We start from the raw sequence: 16,306 nt of genomic DNA, 5'->3' as shown, positions 1-16,306 counted from the left end.
ATATATTTCATGTTAAATGGTCACGTGTTTATTTTGATGTTGTCATCCTCCATGAGGCCTCTCTATGTGTTAAATTCACCAACATGTTTTCATATTACTACATAAAATTGGGTGTTTCACCCACACCTTGCAGACAGCTGGTGAGAGTTAAAAAGACCAAACAAACAGGAGACCTTGGATCATTTGTATACAGGATATATTGACAGATATTCCTTCTTTAACTCTGTGTGCAGTGTAGTAAGGGGTTAATGTAACACACCTGTCCTGTATACCAATTGTGATATAACTCGTAGGCCGGGTGGCTAGCAGTCATGTTAAATTGAATGGTTCTATGATGCCTGGCCTAGTAAATCTATATTTCAAAGAACGAAATAGCGATCTCAATTAGGTGTAAGCCAAACCCAGAAAGTTGGTAAGAAGCCTTGGATGGCTTGGTTACACTGTTGTTATATTTGTAAAATCTCTGTGGGTAGCAGGTTAACTCCCACAGCCTGGCCAATACAGTGCTGTTGTGTAGCTGCTGCTAAATATCCATGGTTTCTTACCTTGGTACTGCTATATCACCAGAGCTTGTAATGCATTATGTTTGATTCCAGCCTAGGACTCCAAGCTCAGATGAGCAATGTCTCCTAACTGTGCTGTAGTTGGAATGGCAGACGGTAGGCCAGAGATGCTTGGTTTGTCCCAGACTCTGTTTGAAGAGCTCTTCGTTGGAATGTCCTGCCATTCTAACTGAGACAGAGGAAGACACTGAAAACCCACCTCCTCCGGCTCTTTTTTAGTATTATTATTATTATTCCCCTGCACACTATTTATTTTTAGGTCCATTCAGTTACAGGTTGTATTTACTAAAGTGAGAATTCAAAGTAAATATCAAATTTAAGGCCAAAGTAGCTGAAAGCATTGCCGACTGAGATCATTTTTCCAGTTAATCTATGTTGACCTTATTTGTAATTTACTTTAAAATCACTGTGAATTCTCACTTTAGTGAATAACCCTGTTAAACTTTGCCTTGTGGGTAGAACTCGAGACAATGTAGTCCTCCCTTTTTGCTTGTGAATTTAGGAGATGCCTGTTTATCCCCCCCTCTCCTCCTATTAGGCATAGGGCTCCTAGTCGCTTCCGCTTGATTTATCATTTGTCTGCCTCCCCATGAATTAGATGGGAACCCCAAACTCTGTCATTTCAGTTTTATTTCAGGGAAGTCCGGTCAGGGTTATTAAACAGCACATCAGAGCTGATTTAGGAGGGAGGCTAGGTTACCGAGCAATCACTGATAATCAGGATTCCACAAATATATGACAGTTCTTACTATTTCTGAGTTCTTTTAATTGTAGCAAATTGTGTGTGTCGGTCAGACGTGCTCAATCAGTGTGTAGATCAGATGTGTGCGTTCTGTGTGTAAATCAGGGGTGCTAGATCCGTGTGCAGACCATACGTGTGTGTTCCATGTGTAAGTCTGACATGCTCGATCCGTGTGTAGATCAGATGTGTGCGTTGCGTGTGTAAGTCAGGCGTGCTCGATCCGTGTGTAGGCCATATGTGTGTGTTCCATGTGTAAGTCTGACATGCTCGATCCGTGTGTAGATCAGATGTGTGCATTCCGTGTATAGATCAGATGTGTGTGTTCCGTGTGTAAGTCAGACGTGGTTGATCCGTGTGTAGATCAGATGTGTGCGTTCCATGTGTTGGTCAGACCTGCTCAATCCGTGTGTAGATCAGTTGTGTGCGTTCCGTGTGTAAGTCTGATGTGCTCGTTCTGTGTATAGATCAGCTGCAAGCAGTGTTTCAAGCAGCCTGATCCTTTTATGAGGATCTAGATTTACAATACTTTTTGTTTAATATGATCAGATGTACAGTTTTGTGTCTTAGCATGCATTATTGTCTCTGTAATTTCCCATTTTGGTACATTTCTGTAGTGCCATTTCCTTTATTCTATGTCTTATCCTCATGTCTTGTTTCAGGGTTCACTAGTTGCTTTGGCAGCAGATTTCCTGGAAATGGTGAATAATCCCCACCTGAGTGATGCCCAGCTTCAGACAGACTGTGGGGAGGTGCTGAACATACACATGTTTGTGTTATACGCTCGATGTCCTTTGCTTGTGGAAGCGGTAAGTCGTACCTCATTTCTTGCTGCACTGCATTACTCTTTTACATCTTCCCTTATGCAGCTTCCGCTGTGTCTGTGTGTCAAGTCCTCTGCTTCCTGATTGTCAACACTCACACCAATAATAACCATTCCCTTCTATTCTACATATATTGCTGTTTAAAGGAACACTATAGTCACCTAAATTACTTTAGCTAAATAAAGCAGTTTTAGTGTATAGATCATTCCCCTGCAATTTCACTGCTCAATTCACTGTCATTTAGGAGTTAAATCATTTTGTTTCTGTTTATGCAGCCCTAGCCACACCTCCCCTGGCTATGATTGACAGAGCCTGGATGAAAAAAAACCTGGTTTCACTTCCAAACAGATGTAATTTACCTTAAATAATTGTATCTCAATCTCTAAATTGAACTTTAATCACATACAGGAGGCTCTTGCGGGGTCTAGCAAGCTATTAACATAGCAGCGGTTACGAAAATCTTAATTAAACAGAACTTGCAATAAAGAAAGCCTAAATAGGGCTCTCTTTACAGGAAGTGTTTATGGAAGGCTGTGCAAGTCACATGCAGGGAGGTGTGACTAGGGTTCATAAACAAAGGGATTTAACTCCTAAATGGCAGAGGATTGAGCAGTGAGGCTGCAGGGGCATGTTCTATACACCAAAACTGCTTCATTAAAGGGACACTATAGTCACCTGAACAACTTTAGCTTAATGAAGCAGTTTTGGTATATAGAACATGCCCCTGCATAATTAAGATTTTCTTATTCCCTGCTATGTTAATAGCTTGCTAGACCCTGCAATAGCCTCCTGTATGTGATTAAAGTTCAATTTAGCGATTGAGATACAATTATTTAAGGTAAATTACATCTGTTTGAAAGTGAAACCAGTTTTTTTTTCATGCAGGCTCTGTCAATCATAGCCAGGGGAGGCGTGGCTAGGGCTTCATAAACAGAAACAAAGTGATTTAACTCCTAAATGACAGTGAATTGAGCAGTGACATTGCAGGGGAATGATCTATACACTAAAACTGCTTTATTTAGCTAAAGTAATTTAGGTGACTATAGTGTTCTGTTAAGCAAAAGTTGTTCAGGTGACTATAGTGTCCCTTTAATCACTTCTCAGTATCACCCTCTGCTGGTCATATCCTAACACAACACCAGTCCCTTTCAGAAATAGTATCTTGTGCTATGTTTCACTACTAGCATTACCAGTATCTCTGCTCAAACACTTCCCACCATCACCCTTCGCTATTCCAAAAATAAAAGAAGACATGCAACCGCTGAAACACCATCCACTGCCCATGACCCGCCTATATCATTGGCTAGTTACATAACTTTTGCTCGTAGTGTTATGGGATACCTGCCCTTCAGTCACTACACACACCGTCCATATATTTATAAACTCATGCTTCTCTGCTTGATTGTAGAGCTCTCACTTGTTTCATGGTTTAAAAACATCCTTTGAGTTAGGCAATCGCATATTTCATGTTTTCGGATCTCCAGGTGCACTCTGAAGGATTCTGGGTAGATGAAGCCAGCACAGGTCGTGTCCGACGCCTCCTTTTAAATGATGTGTCTGCTGAAGCCGCGCTTAGTTTCCTGCGTTACCTGTATTGTGCCTGTACAGATATTCCTACCCAGTACCTCCCACATGTGTGTGAACTGGCACGCAGGTACGATCCTTTCTCAAAGCTCCCCCATAAAGAGTCAGTGTTGTGCTCTCATCCTTTATAACCAATTTTTTTATTGCCGTTTTTTTTGTTTCTGCTTTTTAAAGTTTATTAAGATATAAATGTGGTACAGTTCAGGATATTGATAACATAGCACTCTTCTGCATGATTGTGTATATGAAAAGAGAATTTAAAACAAACTAAAATAAATAAAAACTGGGAGAGTGGGAGCTGTCAAATTGTATGCCGTACAACGCTAGTGTTATAGGTGTGCAATTAACAACTATGATATTTTATCAACCTCTAGCCTAGTTCTAAAAGTAAGAATCTGCCATTGTGTTAAGAGTTCCACAGGGTCTTTGCTGTGAAGTCAGTTTCATATTCCTATATTTAATAGATACATTTAGAGAAGTTAAAATGTTAAGTCTGTTTTAAGTATGGCACCACTCTGCACTTTATAGCAGACAGGCGGCTTCTATTTATTTTTTGTTTTTCTCGCCTTTGCATGTTCTGCTGCTGACCACAATTTCATTTTGAGCTCTTTTTTTTATTGGCCGAAAACATCAACCAATTAAAATCCAGCTTTAATTTCCAAAGGTTCGGCTGGGTTTCTTTTGTCCCATCCTACCTTACCGCTCTCATTACCTGCTTTCTATACAACCCATGGCTTCATGCAGCAGTAAGGCATGTCCCATTATCTGTACTTTACATTTGTTATAGGGTGAATGCTATCACAATTGCAATAGCTGGATATTGAATATTATATAGATCAGATAGGTGGAAAGATCCCATATTAAATTAATTTATATATATATATATATATATATACTATAATGTGTATTTCCTTAATCAGTCCTCTCACTGACACATAGAGAATTTACAGTCTTTTTTAATGAATTTTGATCGGGTTGTTTGGAAAGCAAGTAAATCCCGATGTAATCCTTGCCTATAATATGTGAATGAAGGCATGTCAGTTAATATTTATATCTTCTCTCCAATCGTCACTAACCAGATACACATGTAAATGCAACTTGCATTCAGTTTTCACTTTGGATAGAATACATTTCACTTTTTGTGTAACTTTAACCCACTCCCTTAAGACTGTAAGATCAGGGGAGCAAGGCCTCCCTACGTTATTCTTCCTGGATGTCTAACGTTCCCTTTGGTTTGTTCATCCGTTGTACTGCTCTGCAGAAAATGTTAAAGCTTTATAAATGATGATACCATGTTTCACTTGTAAATAGTATTTGAGCTCCCTTGATATTTGCAGTAAAATATGTTATTACCAACAGGTTTGGGATGAACATTCTTATAGAAACCTGCGAGCATCTTTTTGAGGATTCTCAAGGACCCGGACCACAGGCATTTGCAGAAGAGGAAGATGATGATGGTGGAGAGCGAGCAGAAACTTTCCAAGAGTTGTTGAAGTCCATGTGGGTGGATGAGGGTGAAGCAGCACTGGATCCATTGGCAGAGGAAGGTTTGGAGGAGGAAAAGGTAGACAATGAAGGGGTAGGAGAAGGTGAGCTGGATGAGATTTATGAGTTTGCTGCCACACAGCGCAGAATGGCAGATGACCAGGACACAGAGGGTGGAAGTACTAGTGAGCACGACATGGGGCAGCAAGGCATGGAGTCAGAAGACAGTACTGTAGAGAAGGTTCTCCAGATTTATTCACCTGACAGAGAACAGAGGATTGCACAGGCTTCTGTACAAATAGCTCTGCTTACAGCATCTACAGACCAAGGGTCCCTGAAGGTTCCTCCTCAGGGCTCTCCTGCTTGCCCTATTGCTGACAAAATGGAACTCTCACCTGCTCATGCCCCACTATGTTCTCCTGAGAACTATTTAATTAAGTCATCGCCTGCCCGCCAATCTTCTCATCCAACCAGCTCTGCTAATTTATCTTCATCTGTGTCTCGTAAGCTCTTTGTTCAATCTTCCCCCAGTAAAACAGAAAAACCAGAGCAAGAACTTGCCCAATACAGCCCATCACCTCTGGATGACAGTTATGATCGCTTGTTTTCACAGACATGTGGTGAATATGTGGAACTCTCTGGAGTGAGTGTCTCTTACACAAACATAAAATCTAGAGTATGTCAGAAAAGTCCACTTAAAAACTCTCCCACTTCACTTCCTCAGCTTGGATATTCACCCAACTCTAAGCCAGATAATGTACCCTCAATGTTATCGTCACCTAATCATCAGAACCAAGAACTGCTCACCTCTCCCCCTAATTCCCAGTCTCGCAGTTTAATCTCTGCAACAAAATCTCCACCTGCATTCCAGCCACTTAAACTACCTCATCTGACATCTCCTCCTAATTCTCTACCTTCTAGCCTAAAATCTGTAACGTCCCCGAATAATTCCCAGCTTTGCAGCCTACCCTCTATGTCATCACCATCAAAATCCCCCCAACTGCACTTCTCTTCCCCACCTAACTCCCAACCTCTCAGCATACCATCCCTAGCATCCCCACCTAACTCCCACCGTCACAGCCTACTCACTGTATCTACTCCTCCTAATTCCCAGCCGGCCAGCTTAACCTCACTAGCATCACCACCTAACTCCTTGCCTCGCAGTCCATTCTCTATAGAGTCTTTATCTAATTCTCAACCTTGTAGGCAACAGTCGCTAGAATCTTCACTTAAACCTCTGGCTCATACCCAGACCTCACCAAAACGTTGTCCTTCTAGGCAGAATACCTCTTCCCCAAAAGCAACCACTCAGGAACAGGAAGTTATTTTGATCCTGTCTTCTGATGAAGAGTCAGAACCCAATGGGAATGCTGAAGGACCATTATCTGACATTGGGCAGACATATAAGACTGGCTTCTGTGGTGGCATAAAAGAATCCCCCGTTAGCTTCAATGAAAGGACAAGCACTGAAGGTTTGGGCTGCTTAGAAATGAGCAGCAGTACAGACACATCTTGGTTAATTCCAGCTACACCTTTGCCAAATGCAGCCGTGCCACGTACATCCCATCTTCATGCCTCCCACCAATCACTCCTATCTCAAAGCTCTTCTATCTGCCGTCAGGTTGCTTCTTCAGGCAGAAATGTATCTTTGACAACAGCAATTTCTCCTGTATCTGTTTCCAAATCGACTCAAAAGTCCCCTGAACATAAAGTGTCCTCAGAGATATTTCCCCACACTCATAACAGTTCTGGAAAAAAAAAGACCTCAGAAGGCCTAAGCAGTTTTGGCAGTAAGGGTTCTCATGTCCCCTCCTCTTTGCCATCATCCCCTGCTTGCAGCAGTGTGTTTGAGGTTGGGGACAGTGATGAAGAGCCTCCATCCTCCAAGAGCCAGCAAGAAACCAGTAGCCACAGTTTCTATTTAGACTATGAGCCTCCCATCCATGTAGAGGATGAGATGTGGTTTGACAGAGAACAAACACCCAAAAAGCTAGAGTCCTCCCCAGAAACCAAAACCACTTCTTCAAGAGAGTGCACACCGCTAAAGAGCACAGGCATTCAGAAGTCCAATACTTTGTTAGAAGGAAGTTCTCAGCCTGCCTCCAAAGATGGACCTCATGACACCACAGCCTTACAGAACAGCCGCCAGAGTTTCCTGAACTCACAGCTATGGGAGGAATGGGAAGACGATCAGGAAGATGAGCTGCCCGCCATGCTTCCACTATCTGAACGACTAAATAAGATCCCAGACAAACAGAAAGAGCTGAGGACCCCAGGTGAACTACTCTGTGTGTATGTTAAATTTTTTGGTGGTAATAGGTAGATTACCGTTATTTACGCTTTTTATTCTGTCTGACCAGTTTCCATAGTACGAAGGAGAGAGCTGGCCCCAAAGGTACCTATTACGCCATTACCCGAGTATTCTGACATGGACACTCCAGTTTTGAAGAAGGAGCTGAACAGGTAAACACATACAAAGTCTACGTTATGTTGTTTGAAAGGTGCAATGTCCACTTGACCTGCAGTTCTTTCTGCTTCTGGTGGTGTGCACCCGTGGGATGCAGGCATTGTAACTTTTTTTGTAGCGCCCAGAGTGGTTTGGATTTTACAAAATCAGACAGATTCATTGCAACCGTGACACAGAGTTCACATTCAGCTTAAGTGCACTGATAATCCCATGACAATATTTACTCCCCCCTAATTTAGCCTGTAAAAATGAATGTTTATTGAGTAGACCTTGGTAGGAGTGTCCAAAGGTTAGACTCTCAACTGTTTTAGATCCTAATTACCCGCAGTGCTTTGCCAGTCTTAAGGGGGAATCTGTTCTTTGGCCATCCCTGCAATAGTGAAGATGGTACAGAAAATAATAAAGTGATGGGTACCTGAGGGTTCTGTGCCACCCACTCTGCTGACTACAAAACCCTGGGGTTCAAGGATAGAGCTCTTCCACTCCACCTTTTTCCCCTTCTCCTTTTTACTCAGCCAGAGATATCGACTTCGTACACATCTGGCAAAAAGTATTATGGACAAGCGTTTCGAGAATGAAATAAAAAATTGTGCACACCCTACTTTCAATAATTAGGATTCACAGTGTGCCACATGAGTTCATTATCAGCTTTCCGGTGTAGAGAGATAGAATATATGGCTGAATGTTTTGTGTAGAGATGCTGTAGATCAGGGGTTTCCAAGCCATGGTATGTGCCACAGCCAGCAAAAGCCACCCTCCAGCACCTAAAGGTAAGAAACTGGAGGGTGGCTAAAATTGGGACCTGTATATTTGTGTTTTGGGTGTCTATCTGTATGTGTGTAGTGTTTGTATCTATATGTGTGTCAGTGTGTATATGTATTTTTATGTGTGTCTGTATCTGTGAATGTATGTTAGTGTTTGTATCACTGTGTATGTAGTGTGTGTGTCTGTGTATCTGCATGTCTGAGAATGTTTGTGTATCTGTACATCTGTATGTGTATCAGTGTGTGTATTTGTCAGATTTTGTGTCTGTACGTGTATGTGTATCATTGTTTGTATCTGTATGTGTGACAGTGTTTGTATCTGTGTGTCTGTGTATCTGCATGTGTGGCAGTGATTGTATCAGTGTGTGTTTTTATCTGTGACAAGTACTATCAGTGTGTGTGTGTCTGTGTATCTGCATGTGTGGCAATGTTTGTATCTGTATCTGTGTCAATCTGTGTCACTGTCGGTATCTGTGTATCAGTGTGTGTGGCAGTGTTTGCATCTGTGTGTCTGCATATCTGCATATGTGTGTCTGTATGTCAGTATGTGTATCTGTGTGTCTGTATCTGTGTGTGTGTCAGTGTTTGTATCTGTGTCTGCATGTGTGTCAGTGTGTGTATTAGTGTGTCTGTGCAACTGTATTTGTGTCAGTTTTTGCAACTGTGTATTTGTGTATCTCTGTGTGGCAGAGTTTCTGTATATGTATGTGTGTCAGTGTTTGATACACATAGTGACACAGACACTCTGATACACATGCAGATACATAACACACATATAGTTACAGACATACAGATACACACTGACATACACATATACACACTGGCAGACACACAGATAAAAACATTGCCTCACATGCAGATATTCAGAAACACACTGACACACATACACATACAGATACAAACACTGATACATGCAGAAACAGATATACTGACACACATGCAGACACACTGCTGCAGTGTGTCCGTGTATCAGCATGTGTGTCTGTGTTTGTATATGTGTGTCTGTATCTGTATGTGTCTTTTTGATTGTATCTGTGTGTCTATGTATCTGCATGGGTCAGTGTGTGTGTCTGTGTATCTGCATGTGAGTCAATGTTTGTATCTGTGTGTCTGTATTTTTAGGTGTGTTAGTGTTTGTATCTGTGTATGTGCATCTGCATATGTGTCATTGTTTGTATGTGTGTCTTTGTGATTTTATGTGTGTCTGTATCTGTATGTATAAAGAAAAATAGAAGAAAGGTCCAGACACTCCAGGATACAAAAAGGCAAATTTATTGAACCCACTGCCACTCACAACGCTTCGACCTACACGGTCTTTGTCAAGCTCAGCACACTGCAACTCAAAAACCGTGTAGGTCGAAACATTGTGAGTGGCAGTGGGTTCAATAAATTTGCCTTTTTGTATCCTGGAGTGCCTGGACCTTTCTTCTATTTTTCTTTATGAAGTTTTTGGTCCCTGGTACTGGGACTGGCCTGGCTGCACCCGGATACATATTACTTGGGATTTAGTGCACTTCCACATCCCTGCTTGTATGTCAGTGTTTGCTTCTGTGTCTGTGCATCCACATGTGTCAGTGTGTGTGTGTGTGTGTGTGTGCTTACTTGGGGCAGAGAGAAACATATACATGTGAAATTACAGCAACTATAATAATTACAAACATTTAGCTAATATTGGGGGTATAATTTATGGAAACACGCTGCCAAGGGATACTCAAGAAAAGAAAGGTTGGGAACCACTGCCGTAGACTAGAGAATTGTCAGTATGGAATGTTACCATTAGGTGGCAGTATATAGATATAACAGGCCGTTGCTGGCATTTAGTTATTGCACTTTAAAGGCTGGTCTGTAAACCTGCAAAGGGTATTTATTATACCTTCATTCTGGGAAACTCAGCCAGCAAAAGGTGCCATTGGTGCTCTAGGATATAAACTTCCAAAAAAGTAATTGAAAAATATTTGATTTTTCTTTCTTCGTTCATTGAATATGGATTCTTCGTTCATTGAATATGGATTTAGCTCGAATAAACAATTTTTGTTGAGTTTTCCACGAGAAGCATTGTTCTGCTTTGAGAATTGTCTTCTCTGTTGATTTGTCCACTGAGAACATGAGTCTGTACACTAGAACTGTTTTAGGGAAGTCTATTGCTACTCTATGGGTCGTGTACTCCTTTCTTCATTTTTTTATTTTTTATTTATTCACACATTGGGACTCCTATAGTTATACATTTTATTATTTCCTCTGTTGATTTATACATTGTGGGTTATTCATTCTTGTTTTATAGAGCAATGTGTTCCACTATTTACATCGGCAGGATCCCACGATATCGGTTTCCTATAGTTTTTTTTTGCAAAAAGAGTTGTACTAGAGTGGATGTGTGTGTATACCCGAGGGAAAAAGTTTGTGTTATTGAATTCCTACCTTGCTAATACTTTTAACCCCACCAACCTAGTCCAGGCTTTTCTCACCATCTTTTCTCGGGCAATTTCCTGCCGACCATAACCCACAGTCTCATTGGGAGACTTCTAAAAACTAAAAGATAGGACCTCCGAGTGGTCTCAAGTGGAACTCAGTTACAGTGTATTTATACATTCCCTACTGTTAATTAATGTTAATTGGGCTCTTTATAAATGTTCAGGGCACTACAACTAACCTTAAAAAATAGATATTAGATTGTGTTTCATCCAAAAAGTAGAATCTTCATCTTTTAAGTACTGGCCCATTGGCAGCTCCTTTACCAGTGCTGCTTTTTGTTATATTTATGTCTGCACAATTTCTCTCTGCCCAGGTTCGGGGTACGAGCTCTGCCCAAGAAGCAGATGGTGCTTAAGCTGAAAGAGATTTTCAGTTACACACATCAAGTTATGAGCTCAGATTCCGAGGATGAAGTTCGTCCCTCCCAGCTCCAGCAGCAGAGCAGCATACAGCCCCGGAGGCCTGCCATCAAACAGAGACCTGCAGGAGGCAGTAAGGACAAACCTGAGCCTTCAGCTAAGAGAGGAAAGACACTGACCTCTGTCTGCGCTGCACAGGAAGATGACGAACAACCACTGACAGCATCGCAGGAATCCACAACTTCCTCTGTGGCTGCAAGTGACACCTCCTCGTTATCCCAGAGGTAAAGAGACGTTTTTAAAGTGAAATCACCCAATGCATTCCAAATCTCTGCTACAGCAGCACTCCTCCTGCTCGCACAGGAATGGGGATGTGGGGAACATATATCATCTACATTTGGATACAGTTAATTATACTGTATCCTTGTATAGCAGGCATTGTAAACCTGCTCTGCATCACATCCGAGAGCTAAAGCTAAAACTGTTATTGTGATGGGGAACTCTGTTTTGTTTTTACCACCACACACCTCACCCCTCAATATTAAATCAAGGCCATAATTATTTAGGGATAATTTGAATCAGAATTGCACACTGATATAATTCCCACTATTCCCAGGGCACATTTTTTTTAAATTATTTTATTTAAATAATCAGTGCAGTCCGTAAGTGTTTAGACCGTCACAAAAAATGTTGCTGTTTGGATTCTGTAAACCAGCTGTTTGGAATTAAAATAAAGAAATCCGACATGGCGACATAAGTTGTTCAACATTAATACATTTTCATGAAACCTAAATGCTTGTGCACTAGTCTGGCCTTTCTGACTAACCCATGTAATTTATTAAACCTGATAGATCCTCACAGAGACTGACAATAGTGTTCCAGCATTTTCCCTTAGAAGTGCTCGTGTGAAAGTGAAGGATAATTTGATTCACTGTTCCCATTTAACCCCGTAAGGACACATGACATGTGTGACATGCCATGATTCCCTTTTATTCCAGAAGTTTGGTCCTTAAGGGGTTAAATACAAGCTGGTATTAGTTGTTCCATTTAATCACATTTGCGTAAGAACCATATTTGTATCTGCGATCCTGCTAATCTAACATACATACATGTTTGCATTTTGTACCTTCCTTTCTCAAATACTAATATAGACTGTGTCTAGTGCTTTGTAAAATAAAGGAGACTCATACTTGTGGCCCGCGAGATGTTGTCATCGCAGTTGCATTCAGCAGCGGCAAAACGTGACACAATAATGGCATTAGTTTAAGTGGAAAAGATTGGGGTCACCACCTGTAGCAGAAAATGTACTGTAGCAGTGTTATCGAGAACGATGAATTGTGGTTATTATACAAGATGTTTCATTTGCAACAAGTTATCAATAGAGTGTAAAGGCAATGCACTGCCAGGCATCACGTATCTTATTAGCGGAGCAGGTCCGTTTACGGCCCACCATCATTTAAGAAGTGAAAGCGTGTGGTTTTCTATTCAGAAAAAAAAAACACCTTCTATATCTCATCCTGTTTCAACGATAAATAATGGAGCTCTGTAAAATGTATGTATTGATTTGGGCTATCAGCATGTGGAGAGACAATCTTTATGATACGTGGAGAGCTAGATGCATAAAAAGCACAGAATTAGATGTTATCTAAGTCACAATATTTTGAGGTAAAACATAACCTTGTTATGTAAAATGAAATCATAGTCACACATAAATGAAACCAAAATGTATACTTAGAGAGATGATATTAGGAACAAGATAGCTGGATAGTTTAAAGGGGCACTATAGTCACCCAGACCACTTGAGCTCAATGAAGTGGTCTGGGTGCCAGGTCCCCCAGGTTTTAACCCTTCAGATGTAAACATAGCAATTTTAGAGAAACTGCTATGTTTACATTGAGGGTTAATCCAGCCTCTAGTGGCTGTCTTCCTGACAGCCGTTAGAGGCGCTTCTGCGACGCTGGATGTGAAAATTGCATGCTTTCCTATGGACTGTTTGAATGCACGCTCGGATCTTGCCGCAAATGCACATTCCGCTCCACTCGGGAGCTGACGTCGGCGGGGGAGGAGAGATCACCAGCGCAGAGGGAGCCCGTTGCTAGATTAAGGTAAGTGGCTGAAGGGGTTTTAACACCTTCAGCGCTGAGGGTGGGGGGGGGGTCCTAAGGAGTATATAGTGTCAGGAAAACGGGTTTGTTTTCCTGACACTATAGTGATCCTTTAATATAAATATTGATATACATATTCCATCTTACCCCACTCCACACACAGCACAGCCCATATCCCATAATACATTGAGCACACATGAAAACAAGTACAGTTAAAATATTTTCAAGGCTTCTTTAAATCACCTGTAATGCTAGCTAGATTAAACCGACCTTCCGCGTTTCCATGGGCCTTTTAATGGGGCGTCTCTGCGTGGAGGCTGGTGAGTTCTAAATAGTAAAATAGAAATAGAGAATTTGGGGAGAGCACAATTAGTGCTTATTGAATAGTGCTTCATTGCCCCATTAGAACCGATCACTGTTCGTTATAAATATATGGAAAAGTGTACCGGGATAATAAATGAGTACACAGCATTGTTTCCTTCTGGCATAGAAAGTGTGATTTCCCTTTTATTTTTAATCAGATATAAGAAAAATAACTTCCTGTTACTTTAAATTTCCTGGCTCTCTGACGCTTGACCAGAGACATTAAACCTTGAATCTAGTATAATTTGTTTTTGCACTTAATTCCTTGCCAGTCAAATAGAGGTGTACCAGAGAGCAATTTACCTGGACAAGGTCTTTCAGATTTAAAAGGCCAGGTTATATCACACTAGTGATATCAAAGCTCAAAATGTCTCCACCCACTCTTGTTTGTGGGTTCAGATTGAACCCTCGCAAGTTAAAGGGTTACTCCAACCACCATTGGTCGTGGTGCAGCGTTTCACTATTCATAAACGGTCTCAATTGTGACGGCAAGTGTTCCTTTAAGAGTTTGTGAGTGAAAATAACCCACTTTCACTGCCGATGCACAGAGGGTCTGTAATACTGAATAATTTAATACAATGCAATTTAAAGGGCAGGGTTTATATGGAAGGAGCAAATCTGCTGCTTAGAAAGTACAAGATGGGGCCTTTCTTCTTAAATATAACCTGGGCTGTCAAAAAATATATTAATGTTCTTTAACAAATGTCAACGTTATTTTCATTTTACTATTTCAGATTTCTTCTTTTTTGATGAGTTTAGATGCACAGGATATTAGTTATACCGGATATTGTGCTGTGTACTTTCTAGAGTCAGAAATAGTTTGTCCAACTTGTATAACCGTCATTGTGATGATACATTATGACCAGTCCCACTGCTATAGATAGAGTATAATAGACTGATCGTCAACAGAGATTAATAAGAATTGAATAACATAAGACAATGTGCTAAGCTAAGAGTAATATTCTTTTCCTAACTTATTTCCTAATACAACAATTAAATCTGTTATGCAACGTTCTCTTTGAGGCACAGGTCTTATTATTGTTTATATATGGCCAACAAATTCCACCAAGCTTTGCAATCATAGATAAGGATAATTGATATACAAAATATTAAAAGAAACAAGATGTTAAGATGGTCCTGCTCAAACGAGCTTGTCTTAGGTAAAGTTCTGCCTACTTAAGGCCTCAACCACTCATGTAATCTTCCTGTTTTCACACATGGCCCACTGGTTTTGCATCTTCGCCCTCTCCTAAATATCCAAGCACTGCTCCGTACTGCCAGTCTGGTTTTAGATTACCCTTGTTTCTGTAGAGATGGTTGCTTGGTATAGTAATAAACCAAATCAAGGACTTCTGGCTTATGCTCACCTGATTTCAGTTTCAGCTTGTTATTGCCTGCGAGTTGGGCCAGTAGACCATGGGCAGCCCTATGTATGATGGCTTTAGGATAAGGGGAAGCAGATGGCATCCCCTCAAAACGTACCATAAAAAAAATGCCTGTAAAGGTCTAACAGTGCCGAACTAGGAGGTAAGCCATTCTCCAAGCAATATCTCTCCTGTCCATCTCATATAGAAATATATTGATGAACCCATTGAGTAATATAATTCAGCAAGTAACAAGGTACAGCGTCAGAGCTGGGGAGCCGATAAAGTAGTCCATACCCATATTAGATTCTCTAATTGTTGCCCCTGTTTTAACAAGGGTGAGCCCAGCAGCAGACCAAAGGTCAAATCATGTCTAAGCAGTGCTTTTGTCCTACATTTATACTACATTGTATCAAAGTCTACTTTTTGCTGTTCTCCATAGCTCTACCAAGAATGAGTTTGAGACCGCATTTGCCGAAGAAGAAGATGACGACGACGAGGATCCATGCGCTCCATCTCAAGAGGCTGGCCGAAAGGCTGCCACCGAAGAGGCTGTGAGGAAGTTCATCGAGCAGCGTCCTGATTTATACAGGCGTATCTTATTATACCAGCCGCTAGAGTTAGGAGCAGTCCAGGCAGAGCTCAAACAAAGTGGGATCAAGATGGCCGCCGGAAAGCTACTAGATTTCTTGGATGCTCACTGTATCACTTTTACCACCGCAGCTGCACGCAAGGAGAAGAAGAGCCACAGACGCAGAAAAGTGGGGAAACGCTATTGAGAATTTTATTACATAGGAAACATTGGGATTAATAGAACAGAGCTGACTAACTAGTTGATGTATTTTATAATTGTGTAAATGAAATTGAAGATTGGAAAAAAATATGGATTTGTAATTTATCAAACGTGTTATGTATTGTGAAATTGTATATGTAAATAAAATAACAAAAGTTAACTAGTTTTCTTGCGCCACAACAAAATGAAGCTGCAGATTATACAGTGTTTATTCAGTATATTAGTTTGCTAAAATAATACAGATACTTAAGTCTAAGAATATATAACTTGTCTTGTTTTGTGGACTTAGTTGTTGTGGAGCACTTTTTCTATTAAGTAAGATCTTAAGAGTCCACTTCAGATGGTGCACATGAAGTCATCCATTATGATTTTAGAATCCTGCATCATTATGTTAATCCAACTGGATAGAATTTAAAACCCATTG

The 16,306-nt window shown here is 40.9% G+C and overlaps 1 protein-coding gene across 1 annotated transcript in view; it reads left to right on the top strand.

Annotated features, from left to right (window-relative positions):
• The window catches only part of SLX4 (SLX4 structure-specific endonuclease subunit), a 53,321-nt gene extending 37,279 nt beyond the window's left edge, over positions 1-16,042 (top strand). The window contains exons 10-15 of the mRNA XM_063430547.1: positions 1,965-2,111; positions 3,611-3,780; positions 5,070-7,471; positions 7,556-7,658; positions 11,212-11,541; positions 15,532-16,042. Of these exons, the coding sequence (XP_063286617.1) occupies positions 1,965-2,111; positions 3,611-3,780; positions 5,070-7,471; positions 7,556-7,658; positions 11,212-11,541; positions 15,532-15,868 (3,489 nt within the window). The 3' untranslated portion in view covers positions 15,869-16,042. The remainder of the gene's footprint in view (positions 1-1,964; positions 2,112-3,610; positions 3,781-5,069; positions 7,472-7,555; positions 7,659-11,211; positions 11,542-15,531) is intronic.
• Positions 16,043-16,306: the final 264 nt, after the last annotated feature.

The sequence above is a fragment of the Pelobates fuscus genome, chromosome 8 (genome assembly GCF_036172605.1).
Source record: "Pelobates fuscus isolate aPelFus1 chromosome 8, aPelFus1.pri, whole genome shotgun sequence".
Taxonomy (NCBI): Eukaryota; Metazoa; Chordata; class Amphibia; order Anura; family Pelobatidae; genus Pelobates; species Pelobates fuscus.
The sequence above is the reverse complement of the archived record's forward strand: the minus strand, read 5'-3'. Positions and strand labels throughout refer to the sequence as shown.